The 14,800-nt window shown below is 52.0% G+C and overlaps 1 protein-coding gene across 1 annotated transcript in view; it reads right to left on the reverse strand.

The window, feature by feature from the left end:
* Positions 1–13,732, reverse strand: part of LOC140264986 (transcription factor 4-like) — a gene marked incomplete at its 5' end in the record, with an annotated part of 39,151 nt that extends 25,419 nt beyond the window's left edge. Inside the window, 4 exons of the mRNA XM_072360867.1 lie at positions 3,142–3,200; positions 11,471–11,597; positions 13,486–13,544; positions 13,675–13,732. Of these exons, the coding sequence (XP_072216968.1) occupies positions 3,142–3,200; positions 11,471–11,597; positions 13,486–13,544; positions 13,675–13,732 (303 nt within the window). The remainder of the gene's footprint in view (positions 1–3,141; positions 3,201–11,470; positions 11,598–13,485; positions 13,545–13,674) is intronic.
* Positions 13,733–14,800: the final 1,068 nt, after the last annotated feature.

Genomic DNA, 14,800 nt, shown 5'->3' on the forward strand with positions numbered 1-14,800 from the left:
CAATAGGAATCAATGGGAGCCCATAGGAATCAATGGGAGCCCATTAACTCCAATGGGGGCCCATAGGAATCAATGGGAGCCCATAGGAACCAATGGGGGCCCATTAACCCCCATAGGAACCAATGGGGGCCCATAGGAACCAATGGAGGCCCATTAACCCCATAGGAACCAATAGGGGCCCATTGACCCCATAGGAATCAATGGGGGCCCATAGGAATCAATGGGAGCCCATAGGAATCAATGGGAGCCCAATAGGAATCAATAGGGCCCCATTAGACCCCATAGGATCCCATTAAACCCCATAGGACCCCATAGGATCCCATTAGACCCCATAGGATCCCATTAGACCCCATAGGACCCTATAGGACCACATTAGACCCCATTAGACCCCATAGGACCCCATTAGACCCCATAAGACCCCATAGGATCCCATTAAACCCCATAGGATCCCATAGGATCCCATAGAACTCCATTAGAGCCCATAGGACCCCATTAGACCCCATAGGATCCCATTAGACCCCATAGGACCCCATAGGACCCCATTAGACACCATAGGATCCCATAGGACCCCATAGGATCCCATTAAACCCCATAGGACCCCATAGGATCCCATTAGACCCCATAGGACCCCATTAGACCCATAGGATCCCATAGGATCCCATAGGACCCCATTAGACCCCATTAGACCCCATTAGACCCCATACGACCCCATAAGACCCTATAGAACCCCATTAGACCCCATTAGACCCCATAGGACCCCATTAGACCCCATAAGACCCCATAGGATCCCATTAGACCCCATAGGACCCCATTAGACCCTATAGGACCCCATAAGACCCCATAGGACCCAATAAGGCCCCATTAACCCCATAGGAACCAATAGGGGCCCATTAACCCCATAGAACCCTATAGAACCCCATAGGACCCAATAGGGCCCCATTAACCCCATAGGAACCAATAGGGCCCCATTAACCCCATAGTGACCCCATAGGACTCAATAGAGCTCCATTAACCCCATAGGACCCTATAGAACCCCATAGGAACCAATAGAGCCCCATTAACCCCATAGAACCCTATAGAACCCCATAGGACCCAATAGGGCCCCCATTAACCCCATAGAACCCTTTAGAACCCCATAGGACCCAATAGGGCCCCATTAACCCCATAGAACCCTATAGAACCCCATAGGAACCTATAGGACCCCATTGACCCCATAGGACCCAATAGGGCCCCATTAACCCCATAGAACCCTATAGAACCCCATAGGAACCAATAGGGGCCCCATTGACCCCATAGGAACCAATAGGGTCCCATTGACCCCAAAGAACCCTATAGAACCCCATAGGACCCAATAGGGGCCCATTAACCCCATAGGACCCTATAGAACCCCATAGGACCCAATAGGGGCCCCATTGACCCCATAGGAACCAATAGGGTCCCATTGACCCCAAAGAACCCTATAGAACCCCATAGGACCCAATAGGGGCCCATTAACCCCATAGGACCCTATAGAACCCCATAGGAACCAATAGGACCCCATTAACCCCATAGAACCCTATAGAACCCCATAGGACCCAATAGGGGCCCCATTGACCCCATAGGAACCAATAGGGTCCCATTGACCCCAAAGAACCCTATAGAACCCCATAGGACCCAATAGGGGCCCATTAACCCCATAGGACCCTATAGAACCCCATAGGACCCAATAGGGGCCCCATGACCCCATAGAACCCATAGAACCCTATAGAACCCCATAGGACCCAATAGGGCCCCATTAACCCCATAGAACCCTATAGAACCCCATAGGAACCAATAGGGGCCCATTGACCCCATAGAACCCTATAGAACCCCATAGAACCCTATAGAACCCCATAGGAACCTATAGGACCCCATTGACCCCATAGGACCCAATAGGGCCCCATTAACCCCATAGAACCCTATAGAACCCCATAGGACCCAATAGGGCCCCATTGACCCCATAGAACCCTATAGAACCCCATAGGAACCAATAGAGCCCCATTAACCCCATAGAACCCTATAGAACCCCATAGGACCCAATAGGGCCCCATTAACCCCATAGGACCCTATAGAACCCCATAGAACCCTATAGAACCCCATAGGACCCAACAGGGGCCCCATTAACCCCATAGGAATCAATGGGGGCCCATAGGAATCAATGGGAGCCCATAGGAAACAATGGAGCCCATAGGAATCAATGGGGGCCCATAGGAACCAATAGGGGAGCCATGACCCCATAAGAATCAATAGGGCCCCATTAGACCCCATAGGACCCCATTAGACCCCATAGGATTCCATTGGACCCTATAGGACCCCATTAGACCCCATTAGACCCCATAGGACCCTATAGGACCCCATTAGACCCCATAAGACCCCATAGGACCCCATTAGACCCCATAGGATCCCATAGGACCCCATTAGACCCCATTAGACCCCACTAGACCCCATTCAACCCCATAAGACCCCATTAGACCCTATAGGAACCCATTAGACCCCATTAGACCCCATAGGACCCCATTAGACCCCATTAGACCCCATAGGTTCCCATTAGACCCCATTAGACCCCATAGGACCCCATAGGACCACATTAAACCCCATAGAACCCCATAGGACCCCATTAGACCCCATAGGACCCCATAGGACCCCATTAGACCCCATAGGACCCCATTAGACCCCATTAGACCCCATAGGACCCTATAGGACCCCCATTAGACCCCATAAGACCCCATAGGACCCCATTAGACCCCATAGGATCCCATAGGACCCCATTAGACCCCATTAGACCCCATTAGACCCCATAAGACCACATAGAACCCCATTAGACCCCATAGGATCCCATTAGACCCCATTAGACCCCATAGGATCCCATTAAACCCCATAGGACCCCATAGGACCCCATAAGACCCCATTAGACCCCATTAGACCCCATTGGACCCCATAGGACCCCATTAGACCCCATAAGACCCCATAGGACCCCATTAAACCCTATAGGACCCCATTAGACCCCATTAGACCCCATAGGACCCCATTAAACCCCATAAAACCCCCCTATTATAATGAATGGGGGAGGTTCATTTGCATACGCCTCATTAAGCCTCATGAATATGCATCACCCCAACTTACAGAGGCCAAAGCTTTGCCCAATGCGTCGCCGGTCTGGGAGCCGCCGCTTCCTCTATGGCCTATAGGAGGGCGAGATAGGAGGGGGGTTCATTACGTATTCATGCATACATTTGCATACATTAAGCTCGCCGTGACTAATATGGGACTCTATGGGACCCTATGGGGGCCCATTGGTTTCTATGGGGCCCCATTGGTTTCTATGGGGCTTTATGGGGTCTAATGGGGTCTTATGGGATCCTATGGGGTCTAATGGGGTCCTATGGGGTCTAATGGGATCCTATGGGGTCTAATGGGGTCCTATGGGGTCTAATGGGATCCTATGGGGTTCTGTGGGGTTTAATGGGGTTCTATGGGGTCTAATGGGGTCCTATAGGGTCTCATGGGGTCCTATGGGATCCTATAGGGTCTAATGGGATCCTATAGGGTCTAATGGGGTCCTATGGGGTCTAATGGGGTCCTATAGCGTTTAATGGGGTCCTATAGGGTCTAATGGGGTCCTATAGGGTCTAATGGGGTCCTATGGGGTCCTATAGGGTCTAATGGGATCCTATAGGGTCTAATGGGGTCCTATGGGGTCTTATGGGGAACTATGGGGTCTAATGGGGTCCTATAGGGTCTAATGGGGTCTAATGGGGTCCTATAGGGTCTAATGGGATCCTATGGGGTTCTGTGGGGTTTAATGGGGTTCTATGGGGTCTAATGGGGTCCTATAGGGTCTAATGGGGTCCTATGGGATCCTATAGGGTTTAATGGGGTCCTATGGGATCTAATGGGGTCTAATGGGATCCTATGGGGTCTAATGGGATCCTATGGGGTCCTATAGGGTTTAATGGGGTCCTATGGGGTCCTATAGGGTTTAATAGCATCCTATGGGGTCTAATGGGATCCTATGGGGTCTAATGGGATCCTATGGGGTCCTATGGGGTTTAATGGGGTCCTATAGGGTTTAATGGGGTCCTATTGGGTTTAATGGGATCCTATGGGACCCTATAGGGTTTAATGGGGTTCTATAGGGTCTAATGGGGTCCTATGGGGTCTAATGGGGTCCTATAGAGTTTAATGGGGTCCTATAGGGTCTAATGGGGTCCTATAGGGTCTAATGGGGTCCTATGGGGTCTAATGGGGTCCTATAGGGTTTAATGGGGTCCTATAGGGTCTAATGGGGTCCTATAGGGTCTAATGGGGTCCTATGGGGTCCTATAGGGTCTAATGGGATCCTATAGGGTCTAATGGGGTCCTATGGGGTCTTATGGGGTACTATGGGGTCTAATGGGGTCCTATAGGGTCTAATGGGGTCTAATGGGGTCCTATAGGGTTTAATGGGGTCCTATGGGGTCCTATAGGGTTTAATGGGGTCCTATGGGGACTAATGGGGTCCTATGGGGTCTAATGGGGTCCTATAGAGTTTAATGGGGTCCTATAGGGTCTAATGGGGTCCTATAGGGTCTAATGGGGTCCTATGGGGTCCTATAGGGTCTAATGGGATCCTATAGGGTCTAATGGGGTCCTATGGGGTCTTATGGGGTACTATGGGATCTAATGGGGTCCTATAGGGTCTAATGGGGTATAATGGGGTCCTATAGGGTTTAATGGGGTCCTATAGGGTTTAATGGGGTCCTATGGGGACTAATGGGGTCCTATAGGGTCTAATGGGGTCCTATGGGATCCTATAGGGTCTAATGGGGTCTAATGGGATCCTATGGAGTCCTATGGGGTCTAATGGTATCCTATGGGGTCTAATGGGCTCTATGGGACCCCATTGGTTTCTATGGAGCTCTATGGGGTTCTATGGAGCCCCATTGGTTTCTATGGAGCCCCATTGGTTTCTATGGGGCTCTATGGGGCCCCATTGGTTTCTATGGGGCTCTATGGGACTCTATGGGGCCCCATTGGTTTCTATGGGGCTCTATGGGGGCCCATTGCTTTCTATGGGGCCCCATTGGCTTCTATGGGGCCCCATTGGTTTCTATGGGGCTCTATTGGTTTCAATGGGGCCCCATTGGTTTCTATGGGGCCCCATTGGTTTCTATGGGGCTCTATGGGGTTCTATGGGGCCCCATTGGTTTCTATGGGGCTCTATGGGGCCCCATTGGTTTCTATGGGGCCCCATTGCTTTCTATGGGATCCCATTGGTTTCTATGGGGCCCCATTGGTTTCTATGGGGTCCCATTGGTTTCTATGGGGCCCCATTGGCTTCTATGGGGCTCTATTGGTTTCTATGGGGCCCCATTGTTTTCTATGGGACCCCATTGGTTTCTATGGGGCTCTATGGGGCCCCATTGGTTTCTATGGGGCCCCATTGGTTTCTATGGGGGCCCCATTGGTTTCTATGGAGCCCCATTGGTTTCTATGGGGCCCCATTGGATTCTATGGAGCCCCATTGGTTTCTATGGGGCTCCATTGGTTTCTATGGGGTCCATTGCTTTCTATGGGGCCCCATTGGTTTCTATGGGGCCCCATTGGTTTCTATGGAGCCCCATTGGTTTCTATGGGGCCCCATTAGTTTCTATGGGGCCCCATTGGTTTCTATGGGGCCCCATTGGTTTCTATGGGGCTCTATGGGGCCCCATTGGTTTCTATGGGGACCCATTGGCTTCTATGGGGCCCCATTGGTTTCTATGGGGCCCCATTGGCTTCTATGGGGCCCCATTGCTTTCTATGGGGCCCCATTGGTTTCTATGGGGCTCTATGGGGCTCTATGGGATCCTATGGGGCTCTATGTGGGTCTATGGGGCCCCATTGGGTTCTAGGGGGTTCTATGGGGCTCTATGGGGCTCTATGGGGCCCCATTGGTTTCTATGGAGCCCCATTGGTTTCTATGGGGCTCCATTGGTTTCTATGGGGCCCCATTGGTTTCTATAGGGCTCTATGGGGGTCTACGTGGGTCTATGGGGCCCCATTGGTTTCTATGGGGCCCCATTGGTTTCTATGGAGCTCCATTGGTTTCTATGGGGCCCCATTGGTTTCTATGGGGCTCTATGGGGCCCCATTGGTTTCTATGGGGCTCTATGGGTCTCCATGGGGCCCCATTGGGTTCTATGGAGCCCCATTGCTTTCTATGGGGCCCCATTGTTTTCTATGGGGCCCCATTAGGTTCTATGGGGCCCCATTGGTTTCTATGGGGCTCTATGGGGCTCTATGGGACCCCATTGGTTTCTATAGGGCTCTATGGGGCTCTATGGGGCTCTATGGGGCTCTATGGGGCCCCATTGATTTCTATGGGGCCCCATTGGTTTCAATGGGGCCCCATTGCTTTCTATGGGGCCCCATTGGGTTCTATGGGGTCCCATTGCTTTCTATGGGGGTCTATGGGATCCTATGGGGCTCTATGGGACCCCATTGGTTTCAATGGAGCCCCATTGGTTTCTATGGGGCTCTATGGGGCCCCATTGGTTTCTATGGGGCCCCATTGGTTTCTATGGAGCCCCATTGATTTCTATGGGGCTCTATGGGTCTCTATGGGTCTCTATGGGGCTCTATGTGTCTCTATGGGGCCCCATTGGTTTCTATGGGACCCCATTGGTTTCTATAGGGCTCTATGGGGCTCTATGGGGCCCCATTGGTTTCTATGGAGCCCCATTGGTTTCTATGGGGCCCCATTGGTTTCTATGGGGCTCTATGGGGCTCTATGGGGCTCCATTGGTTTCTATGGGGCTCTATGGGGCTCTATGGGGCTCTATGGGGCTCTATGGGTCTCTATGGGGCTCTATGGGGCCCCATTGGTTTCTATGGGGCCCCATTGGATTCTATGGAGCCCCATTGGTTTCTATGGGGCTCCATTGGTTTCTATGGGGTCCATTGCTTTCTATGGGGCCCCATTGGTTTCTATGGGGCCCCATTGGTTTCTATGGAGCCCCATTGGTTTCTATGGGGCCCCATTAGTTTCTATGGGGCCTCATTGGTTTCTATGGGGCCCCATTGGTTTCTATGGGGGTCTATGGGTCCTATGGGGCTCTATCGGGCTCTATGTGGGTCTATGGGGTTATATGGGGCTCTATGGGTCTCTATGTGGGTCTATGGGGAGCTATGGTGCACTATGGGGCTCTATGGGGCTCTATGTGGGTCTATGGGGCTCTATGTGGGTCTATGGGGCTCTATGGGTCTCTATGGGGCCCCATTGCTTTCTATGGAGCCCCATTGCTTTCTATGGGGCTCTATGGGGCCCCATTGCTTTCTATGGGGCTCTATGGGGCCCCATTGCTTTCTATGGGGCCCCGTTGCTTTCTATGGGGGCCCATTGGTTTCTATGGGGCCCCATTGGTTTCTATGGGGCTCCTTTGGTTTCTATGGGGCCCCATTGGTTTCTATGGGGCCCCATTGGTTTCTATGGGGCTCTATGGGGCCCCATTGGTTTCTATGGGGCCCCATTGCTTTCTATAGGGCCCCATTGGTTTCTATGGGTCTCTATGGGGCCCCATTGGTTTCTATGGGGCCCCATTGGTTTCTATGGGGCTCTATGGGGCCCCATTGGTTTCTATGGGACCCCATTGGTTTCTATGGGGTTCTATGGGGCTCTATGGCGTCTATGGGTCTCTATAAGGCACTTTGGTCTCTATGGGTCTCTATGGGTCTCTATGGGGCCCCATTGGTTTCTATGGGGCCCCATTGGTTTCTATGGGGCTCCATTGGTTTCTATGGGGCGCTATGGGGCCCCATTGGATTCTAAGGGGCCCCATTGGTTTCTATGGGTCTCTATGGATCTCTATGGGTCTCTATGGGGCCCCATTGGTTTCTATGGGGTTCTATGGGGCTCTATGGGGCTCTATGGGTCTCTATGGGGCTCTATGGGTCTCTATGGTGCGCTATGTGGGTCTATGGGGCTCTATGGGGCCCCATTGGTTTCTATGGGGCTCTATGGGTCTCTATGGGGCCCCATTGGCTTCTATGGGGCCCCATTGGTTTCTATGGGGCTCTATGGGGCCCCATTGGTTTCTATGGGTCTCTATGGGGCCCCATTGGTTTCTATGGGGCCCCATTGGTTCCTATGGGGCCCCATTGGTTTCTATGGGGCTCTATGGGGCTCTATGGGGCCCCATTGCTTTCTATGGGTCTCTATGGGTCTCTATGGGGCCCCATTGGTTTCTATGGGGCTCTATGGGGCCCCATTGCTTTCTATGAGGCTCCATTGGTTTCTATGGGGCCCCATTGGTTTCTATGGGGCCCCATTGGTTTCTATGGGGCTCTATGGGGCCCCATTGGTTTCTATGGGGCCCCATTGCTTTCTATAGGGCCCCATTGGTTTCTATGGGGCTCTATGGGGCCCCATTGCTTTCTATGGGGCCCCATTGCTTTCTATAGGGCCCCATTGGTTTCTATGGGGCTCTATGGGGCTCCATTGGTTTCTATGGGGCTCTATGGGTTTCTATGGGGTCCCATTGGTTTCTATGGGGCCCCATTGGCTTCTATGGGGCCCCATTGGTTTCTATGGGGCCCCATTGGTTTCTATGGGGCTCTATGGGGCTCTATGGGGCCCCATTGGTTTATATGGGGCCCATTGCTTTCTATGGGGCCCCATTGGTTTCTATGGGCCCCATTGGTTTCTATGGGGCTCCTTTGGTTTCTATGGGGCCCCATTGGTTTCTATGGAGCCCCATTGGTTTCTATGGGGCTCTATGGGGCCCCATTGGTTTCTATGGGGCCCCATTGGTTTCTATGGAGCCCCATTGGTTTCTATGGGGCCCCATTGGTTTCTATGGGGCTCTATGGGGCCCCATTGGTTTCTATGGGGCTCTATGAGGCCCCATTGGTTTCTATGGGGCTCTATGGGGCCCCATTGGTTTCTATGGGGCCCCATTGGTTTCTATGGGGGTCTATGGGTCCTATGGGGCTCTATAGGGCTCTATGGGGCTCTATGGGGCTCTATGGGTCTCTATGGGGCACTATGGTTCTCTATGGGGCTCTATTGGTCTCTATGGGTCTCTATGGGGCTCTATGGGTCTCTATGGGGCCCCATTGGTTTCTATGGGTCTCTATGGGTTTCTATGGGGCTCTATGGGGCTCCATTGGTTTCTATGGGGCCCCATTGGTTTCTATGGGGTGCTATGTGGATCTATGGGGCGCTATGGGTCTCTATGGGTCTCTATGGGGCCCCATTGCTTTCTATGGGGCTCTATGGGGTTCTATGGGATCCTATGGGTCTCTATGTGGGTCTATGGGGCCCCATTGGGTTCTATGGGGCTCTATGGGGTTCTATGGGATCCTATGGGTCTCTATGTGGGTCTATGGGGCCCCATTGGTTTCTATGGGGGTCTATGGGGCTCTATGGGGCCCCATTGGTTTCTATAGGGCTCTATGGGGCTCTATGGGTTCCTATGGGTCTCTATGGGGTTCTATGGGGCTCTATGGGGGTCTATGGGTCTCTATGGGGCTCTATGTGGGTCTATGGGGCTCTATGGGGCCCCATTGGTTTCTATGGGGCCTCATTGGTTTCTATGGGGCTCTATTGGTTTCTATGGGGTCTATGGGCTCCTATGGGTTCCTATGGGTCTCTATGGGGTTCTATGGGGCCCCATTGGTTTCTATGGGGCTCTATGGGGCTCTATGGGGCCCCATTGGTTTCTATGGGGCACTATGGCGCTCTATGGGGCTCTATGGGGCCCCATTGCTTTCTATGGGGCCCCATTGGTTTCTATGGGGTCCCATTGCTTTCTATGGGGGTCTATGGGATCCTATGGGGCTCTATGGGGCCCCATTGGTTTCTATGGGGCCCCATTGGTTTCTATGGGGCTCTATGGGTCTCTATAGGGCTCTATGGGGCTCTATGGGGCCCCATTGGGTTCTATGGGGCCCCATTGGTTTCTATGGAGCTCTATGGGGCTCTATGGGATCCTATGGGTCTCTATGTGGGTCTATGGGGCCCCATTGGGTTCTATGGGGTTCTATGGGGCGCTATGGGGCTCTATGGGTCTCTATGGGGCTCTATGGGGCTCTATGGGGCTCCATTGGTTTCTATGGGGCCCCATTGGTTTCTATGGGGGTCTATGGGGCTCTATGGGGCTCTATGGGTCTCTATGGGGCCCCATTGGTTTCTATGGGTCTCTATGGGTTTCTATGGGGCTCTATGGGGCTCCATTGGTTTCTATGGGGCCCTATTGGTTTCTATGGAGCCCCATTGGTTTCTATGGGGCTCTATGGGGCTCTATGGGGCTCCATTGGTTTCTATGGGGCCCCATTGTTTTCTATGGAGCCCCATTCGTTTCTATGGGGCTCTATGGGGCTCTATGGGGCCCCATTGGTTTCTATGGGGCACTATAGGGGTCTATGGGGGTCTATGGGGCTCTATGTGGGTCTATGGGGCTCTATGGGGCCCCATTGGTTTCTATGGGACCCCATTGGTTTCTATGGGGCTCTATGGGGGCCCATTGATTTCTATAGGGCCCCATTGGTTTCTATGGGGCCCCATTGGTTTCTATGGGGCCCCATTGGTTTCTATGGGGCTCTATGGGGCTCTATGGGATCCTATGGGTCTCTATGTGGGTCTATGGGGCCCCATTGGGTTCTATGGGGCTCTATGGGGCGCTATGGGGCTCTATGGGGTCCTATGGGGCTCTATGGGGCTCCATTGGTTTCTATGGGGCTCTATGGGATCATATGGGTCTCTATGTGGGTCTATGGGGCGCTATGGGGCTCTATGGGGCTCTATGGGTCTCTATGGTGCGCTATGTGGGTCTATGGGTCTCTATGGGGCTCTATGGGTCTCTATGGGGCTCTATGGGGCTCAATGGTCTCTATGGGGCCCCATTGGTTTCTATGGGGTTCTATGGGGCTCTATGGGTCTCTATGGGGCCCCATTGGTTTCTATAGGGCTCTATGGGGCTCTATGGGGCTCTATGGGTCTCTATGGGGCCCCCTTGTTTTCTATGGGGCTCTATGGGACTCTATGGGTCTCTATGGGGTCCCATTGGTTTCTATGGGGCTCAATGGGGCTCTATGGGGCCCCATTGGTTTCTATGGGGCCCCATTGGTTTCTATGGGGTTCTATGGGGCTCTATGGGGGTCTATGGGTCTCTATGGGGCTCTATGGGGCCCCCTTGTTTTCTATGGGGCGCTATGGGTCCCCATTGGTTTCTATGGAGCCCCATTGGTTTCTATGGGGCCTCATTGGTTTCTATGGGGCTCTATGGGGCACTATGGGTCTCTATGGGTCTCTATGGGGCTCTATGGGTCTCTATGGGTCTCTATGGGGCCCCATTGCTTTCTATAGGGCCCCATTGGTTTCTATGGGGCTCTATGGGGCCCCATTGGTTTCTATGGGGCCCCATTGGTTTCTCTGGGGTCTCTATGGGGATCTCGATGCGGCCGCGCATACATTTGCATGCATTAACCTCACCCAACATCCCTTCGGTCCCATTGGCCGGCGGCGTGCAGGACGAGGCGCCGTATTGGCCGCCGCGATGGAAGGCTCCCATTGGCGGAAGGCTGGCGTTGATCTCGGCCGACGAATGGGAAGGGTACGGCTGGATAGAGGGGAACCAATAGGGAAACCCTATTAAAACCCATTGACCCTATAGGACCCTATAAGGCCCCATTGGACCCCATTAGACCCCATTAGACCCTATAGGATCCCATTAGACCCCATAGGATCCCATTAAAACCCATAGGATCCCATTCGACCCTATAAGGCCCCAATAGACCCCATAGGACCCCATTAGACTCCATTAGACCCCATTAGACCCTATAGGATCCCATTAGACCCCATAGGATCCCATTAGACCCCATAGGATCCCATTAGACCCCATAGGATCCCATTAGACCCTATTAGACCCCATAGGACCCCATTAGAACCCATAGGACCCCATTAGACCCCATTAGACCCTATAGGACCCCAAAGGATCCCATTAGACCCCATAGGACCCCATTAGACCCCATTAGACCCTATAGGATCCCATTAGACACCATAAGACCCCATTAAACCCCATAGGATCCCATTGGACCCTATAAGGCCCCATTAGACCCCATAGGACTCCATTAGACCCCATAGGATCCCATTCGACCCTATAAGACCCCATTAGACCCCATAGGACCCCATTAGACCCTATAGGACCTCATAGAATCCCATTAGACCCCATAAGACCCGATTAGACCCTATAGGACCCCATAGAGTCCCATAGGATCCCATTAGACCCCATAGGATCGCATAGGACCCCATTAGACCCCATAGGATCCCATTAGACCCTATAGGATCTCATTAGACCCTATAGGAACCCATAGGACCCCACTAGACCCCATAGGACCCCATTAGACCCCATAGGACCCCATAAGACCCCATAGGATCCCATAAGACCCCATTTGACCCCATAGGACCCCATAAGACCCCATAGGATCCCATTAGACCCTATAGAATCTCATTAGACCCCATAGGACCCCATTAGAATCCTATAGGACCCCATAGGATCCCATTAGACCCCATAAGACCCCATTAAACCCCATAGGACCCCATTAGACCCCATAGGATCCCATTAGACCCCATAGGATCCCATTAGACCCCATAGGATCCCATTAGACCCTATAGGATCTCATTAGACCCTATAGGAACCCATAGGACCCCATTAGACCCCGTAGGACCCCATTAGACCCCATAAAACCCCATAGGACATATTAGACCCCATAAGATCCCTTTAGACCCTGTAGGATCCCATAGGATCCCATTAGACCCTATAGGACCCCATTAGACCCTATAGGACCCCATTAGACCCCATAGGATCCCATTAGACCCCATAGGATCCCATTAGACCCCATTAGACCCTATAGGACCCCATTATACCCTATAGGACCCCATTAGACCCCATTAGACCCCATAGGACCCTATTAAAACCCTATAACCCCATAGGACCCCATTAAACCCCATAGGATCCCATTAGACCCCATAGGATCCCATTAAACTCCATAGGATCCCATTCGACTCTATAGGACCCCATTAGACCCCATTAGACCCCATTAGACCCCATAGGACCCCATTAGACCCCATAGGATCCCTTTAGACCCTATAGGACCCTATTAGACCCCATAGGACCCCATTAGACCCCATTAGACCTTATAGGACCCCATAGGACCCCATAAGACCCCATAGGACCCCATTAGACCCCATAGGATCCCATTAGACCCTATTAGACCCCATAGGACCCCATAGGACCCATTAGACCCCATTAGACCCCATAGGACCCCATAAGACCCTATAGGACCCCATTAGACCCCATAGGACCCCATTAAAACCCTATAACCCCATAGGACCCCATTAAACCCCATAGGACCCCATTAGACCCCATTAGACCCCATAGGACCCTATTAAAACCCTATAACCCCATAGGACCCCATTAGACCCCATAGAACCTTATAGGATCTTACCAGTCTCTCATAGGGCTGCGTCAATCCCCCATAGGCCCAATGGTCGCCGCCGTGGTTGTCTATATATGGGCATAGGCTCATGAATATGCAAATCGAGATGCAAATCACATAATACTATATATAGGACAATATGCTAATTAGGGTGCTGATTAATATGTAAATCAGTATGCAAATCGATATGCTAATTACCTTGCATATAAAAGGAAGCCGGGATGGAGTCGCGGTTGTAGTCGCTCGCTGTGTAGACCTGGAAGTCAATGGGGTCTAATGGGATCCTATAGGGTTTAATGGGGTCCTATAGGGTTTAATGGGGTCCTATAGGGTTTAATGGGATCCTATAGGGTCTAATGGGGTCTAATGGGATCCTATGGGGTCCTATGGGGTCTAATAGGGTCTAATGGGATCCTATGGGGTCTAATGGGGTCCTATAGGGTTTAATGGGGTCCTATGGGATCCTATAGGGTTTAATGGGGTCCTATGGTGTCCTATAGGGTTTAATAGGGTCTAATGGGGTCTAATGGGATCCTATGGGGTCTAATGGGGTACTATAGGGTCTAATGGGATCCTATAGGGTTTAATGGGGTCCTATGGGGTCTAATGGGATCCTATGGGGTCTAATGGGGTCCTATAGGGTCTAATGGGGTCCTATGGGGTTCTATGGGGTTTAATGGGGTCCTATGGGGTCTAATGGGGTCCTATGGGGTTCTATGGGGTTTAATGGGATCCTATGGGGTCTAATAGGGTTCTATGGGGTCTAATGGGATCCTATGGGGTCTAATGGGGTCTAATGGGGTCCTATAGGGTTTAATGGGGTCCTATAGGGTTTAATGGGGTCTAATGGGATCCTATGGGGTCTAATGGGGTCCTATAGGGTTTAATGGGGTCTAATGGGATCCTATGGGGTCTAATGGGGTCCTATAGGGTTTAATGGGGTCCTATGGGGTCTAATGGGGTCCTATGGGGTCCTATAGGGTTTAATGGGGTCCTATGGGGTCTAATGGGGTCCTATAGGGCCTAATGGGATCCTATGGGGTCCTATAGGGTCTAATGGGGTCTAATGGGATCCTATGGGGTCTAATGGGATCCTATGGGGTCCTATGGGGTTTAATGGGGTCCTATAGGGTCTAATGGGATCCTATGGGGTCTAATGGGATCCTATGGGGTCTAATGGGGTCTAATGGGGTCCTATGGGGTCCTATAGGGTTTAATGGGGTCCTATGGGGTCCTATGGGGTTTAATGGGGACCTATGGGGTCTAATGGAATCCTATGGGGTTTAATGGGGACCTATGGGGTCTAATGGAATCCTATGGGGTT

Source organism: Excalfactoria chinensis, unplaced genomic scaffold, assembly GCF_039878825.1.
Source record: "Excalfactoria chinensis isolate bCotChi1 unplaced genomic scaffold, bCotChi1.hap2 Scaffold_373, whole genome shotgun sequence".
Lineage (NCBI taxonomy): Eukaryota > Metazoa > Chordata > Aves > Galliformes > Phasianidae > Excalfactoria > Excalfactoria chinensis.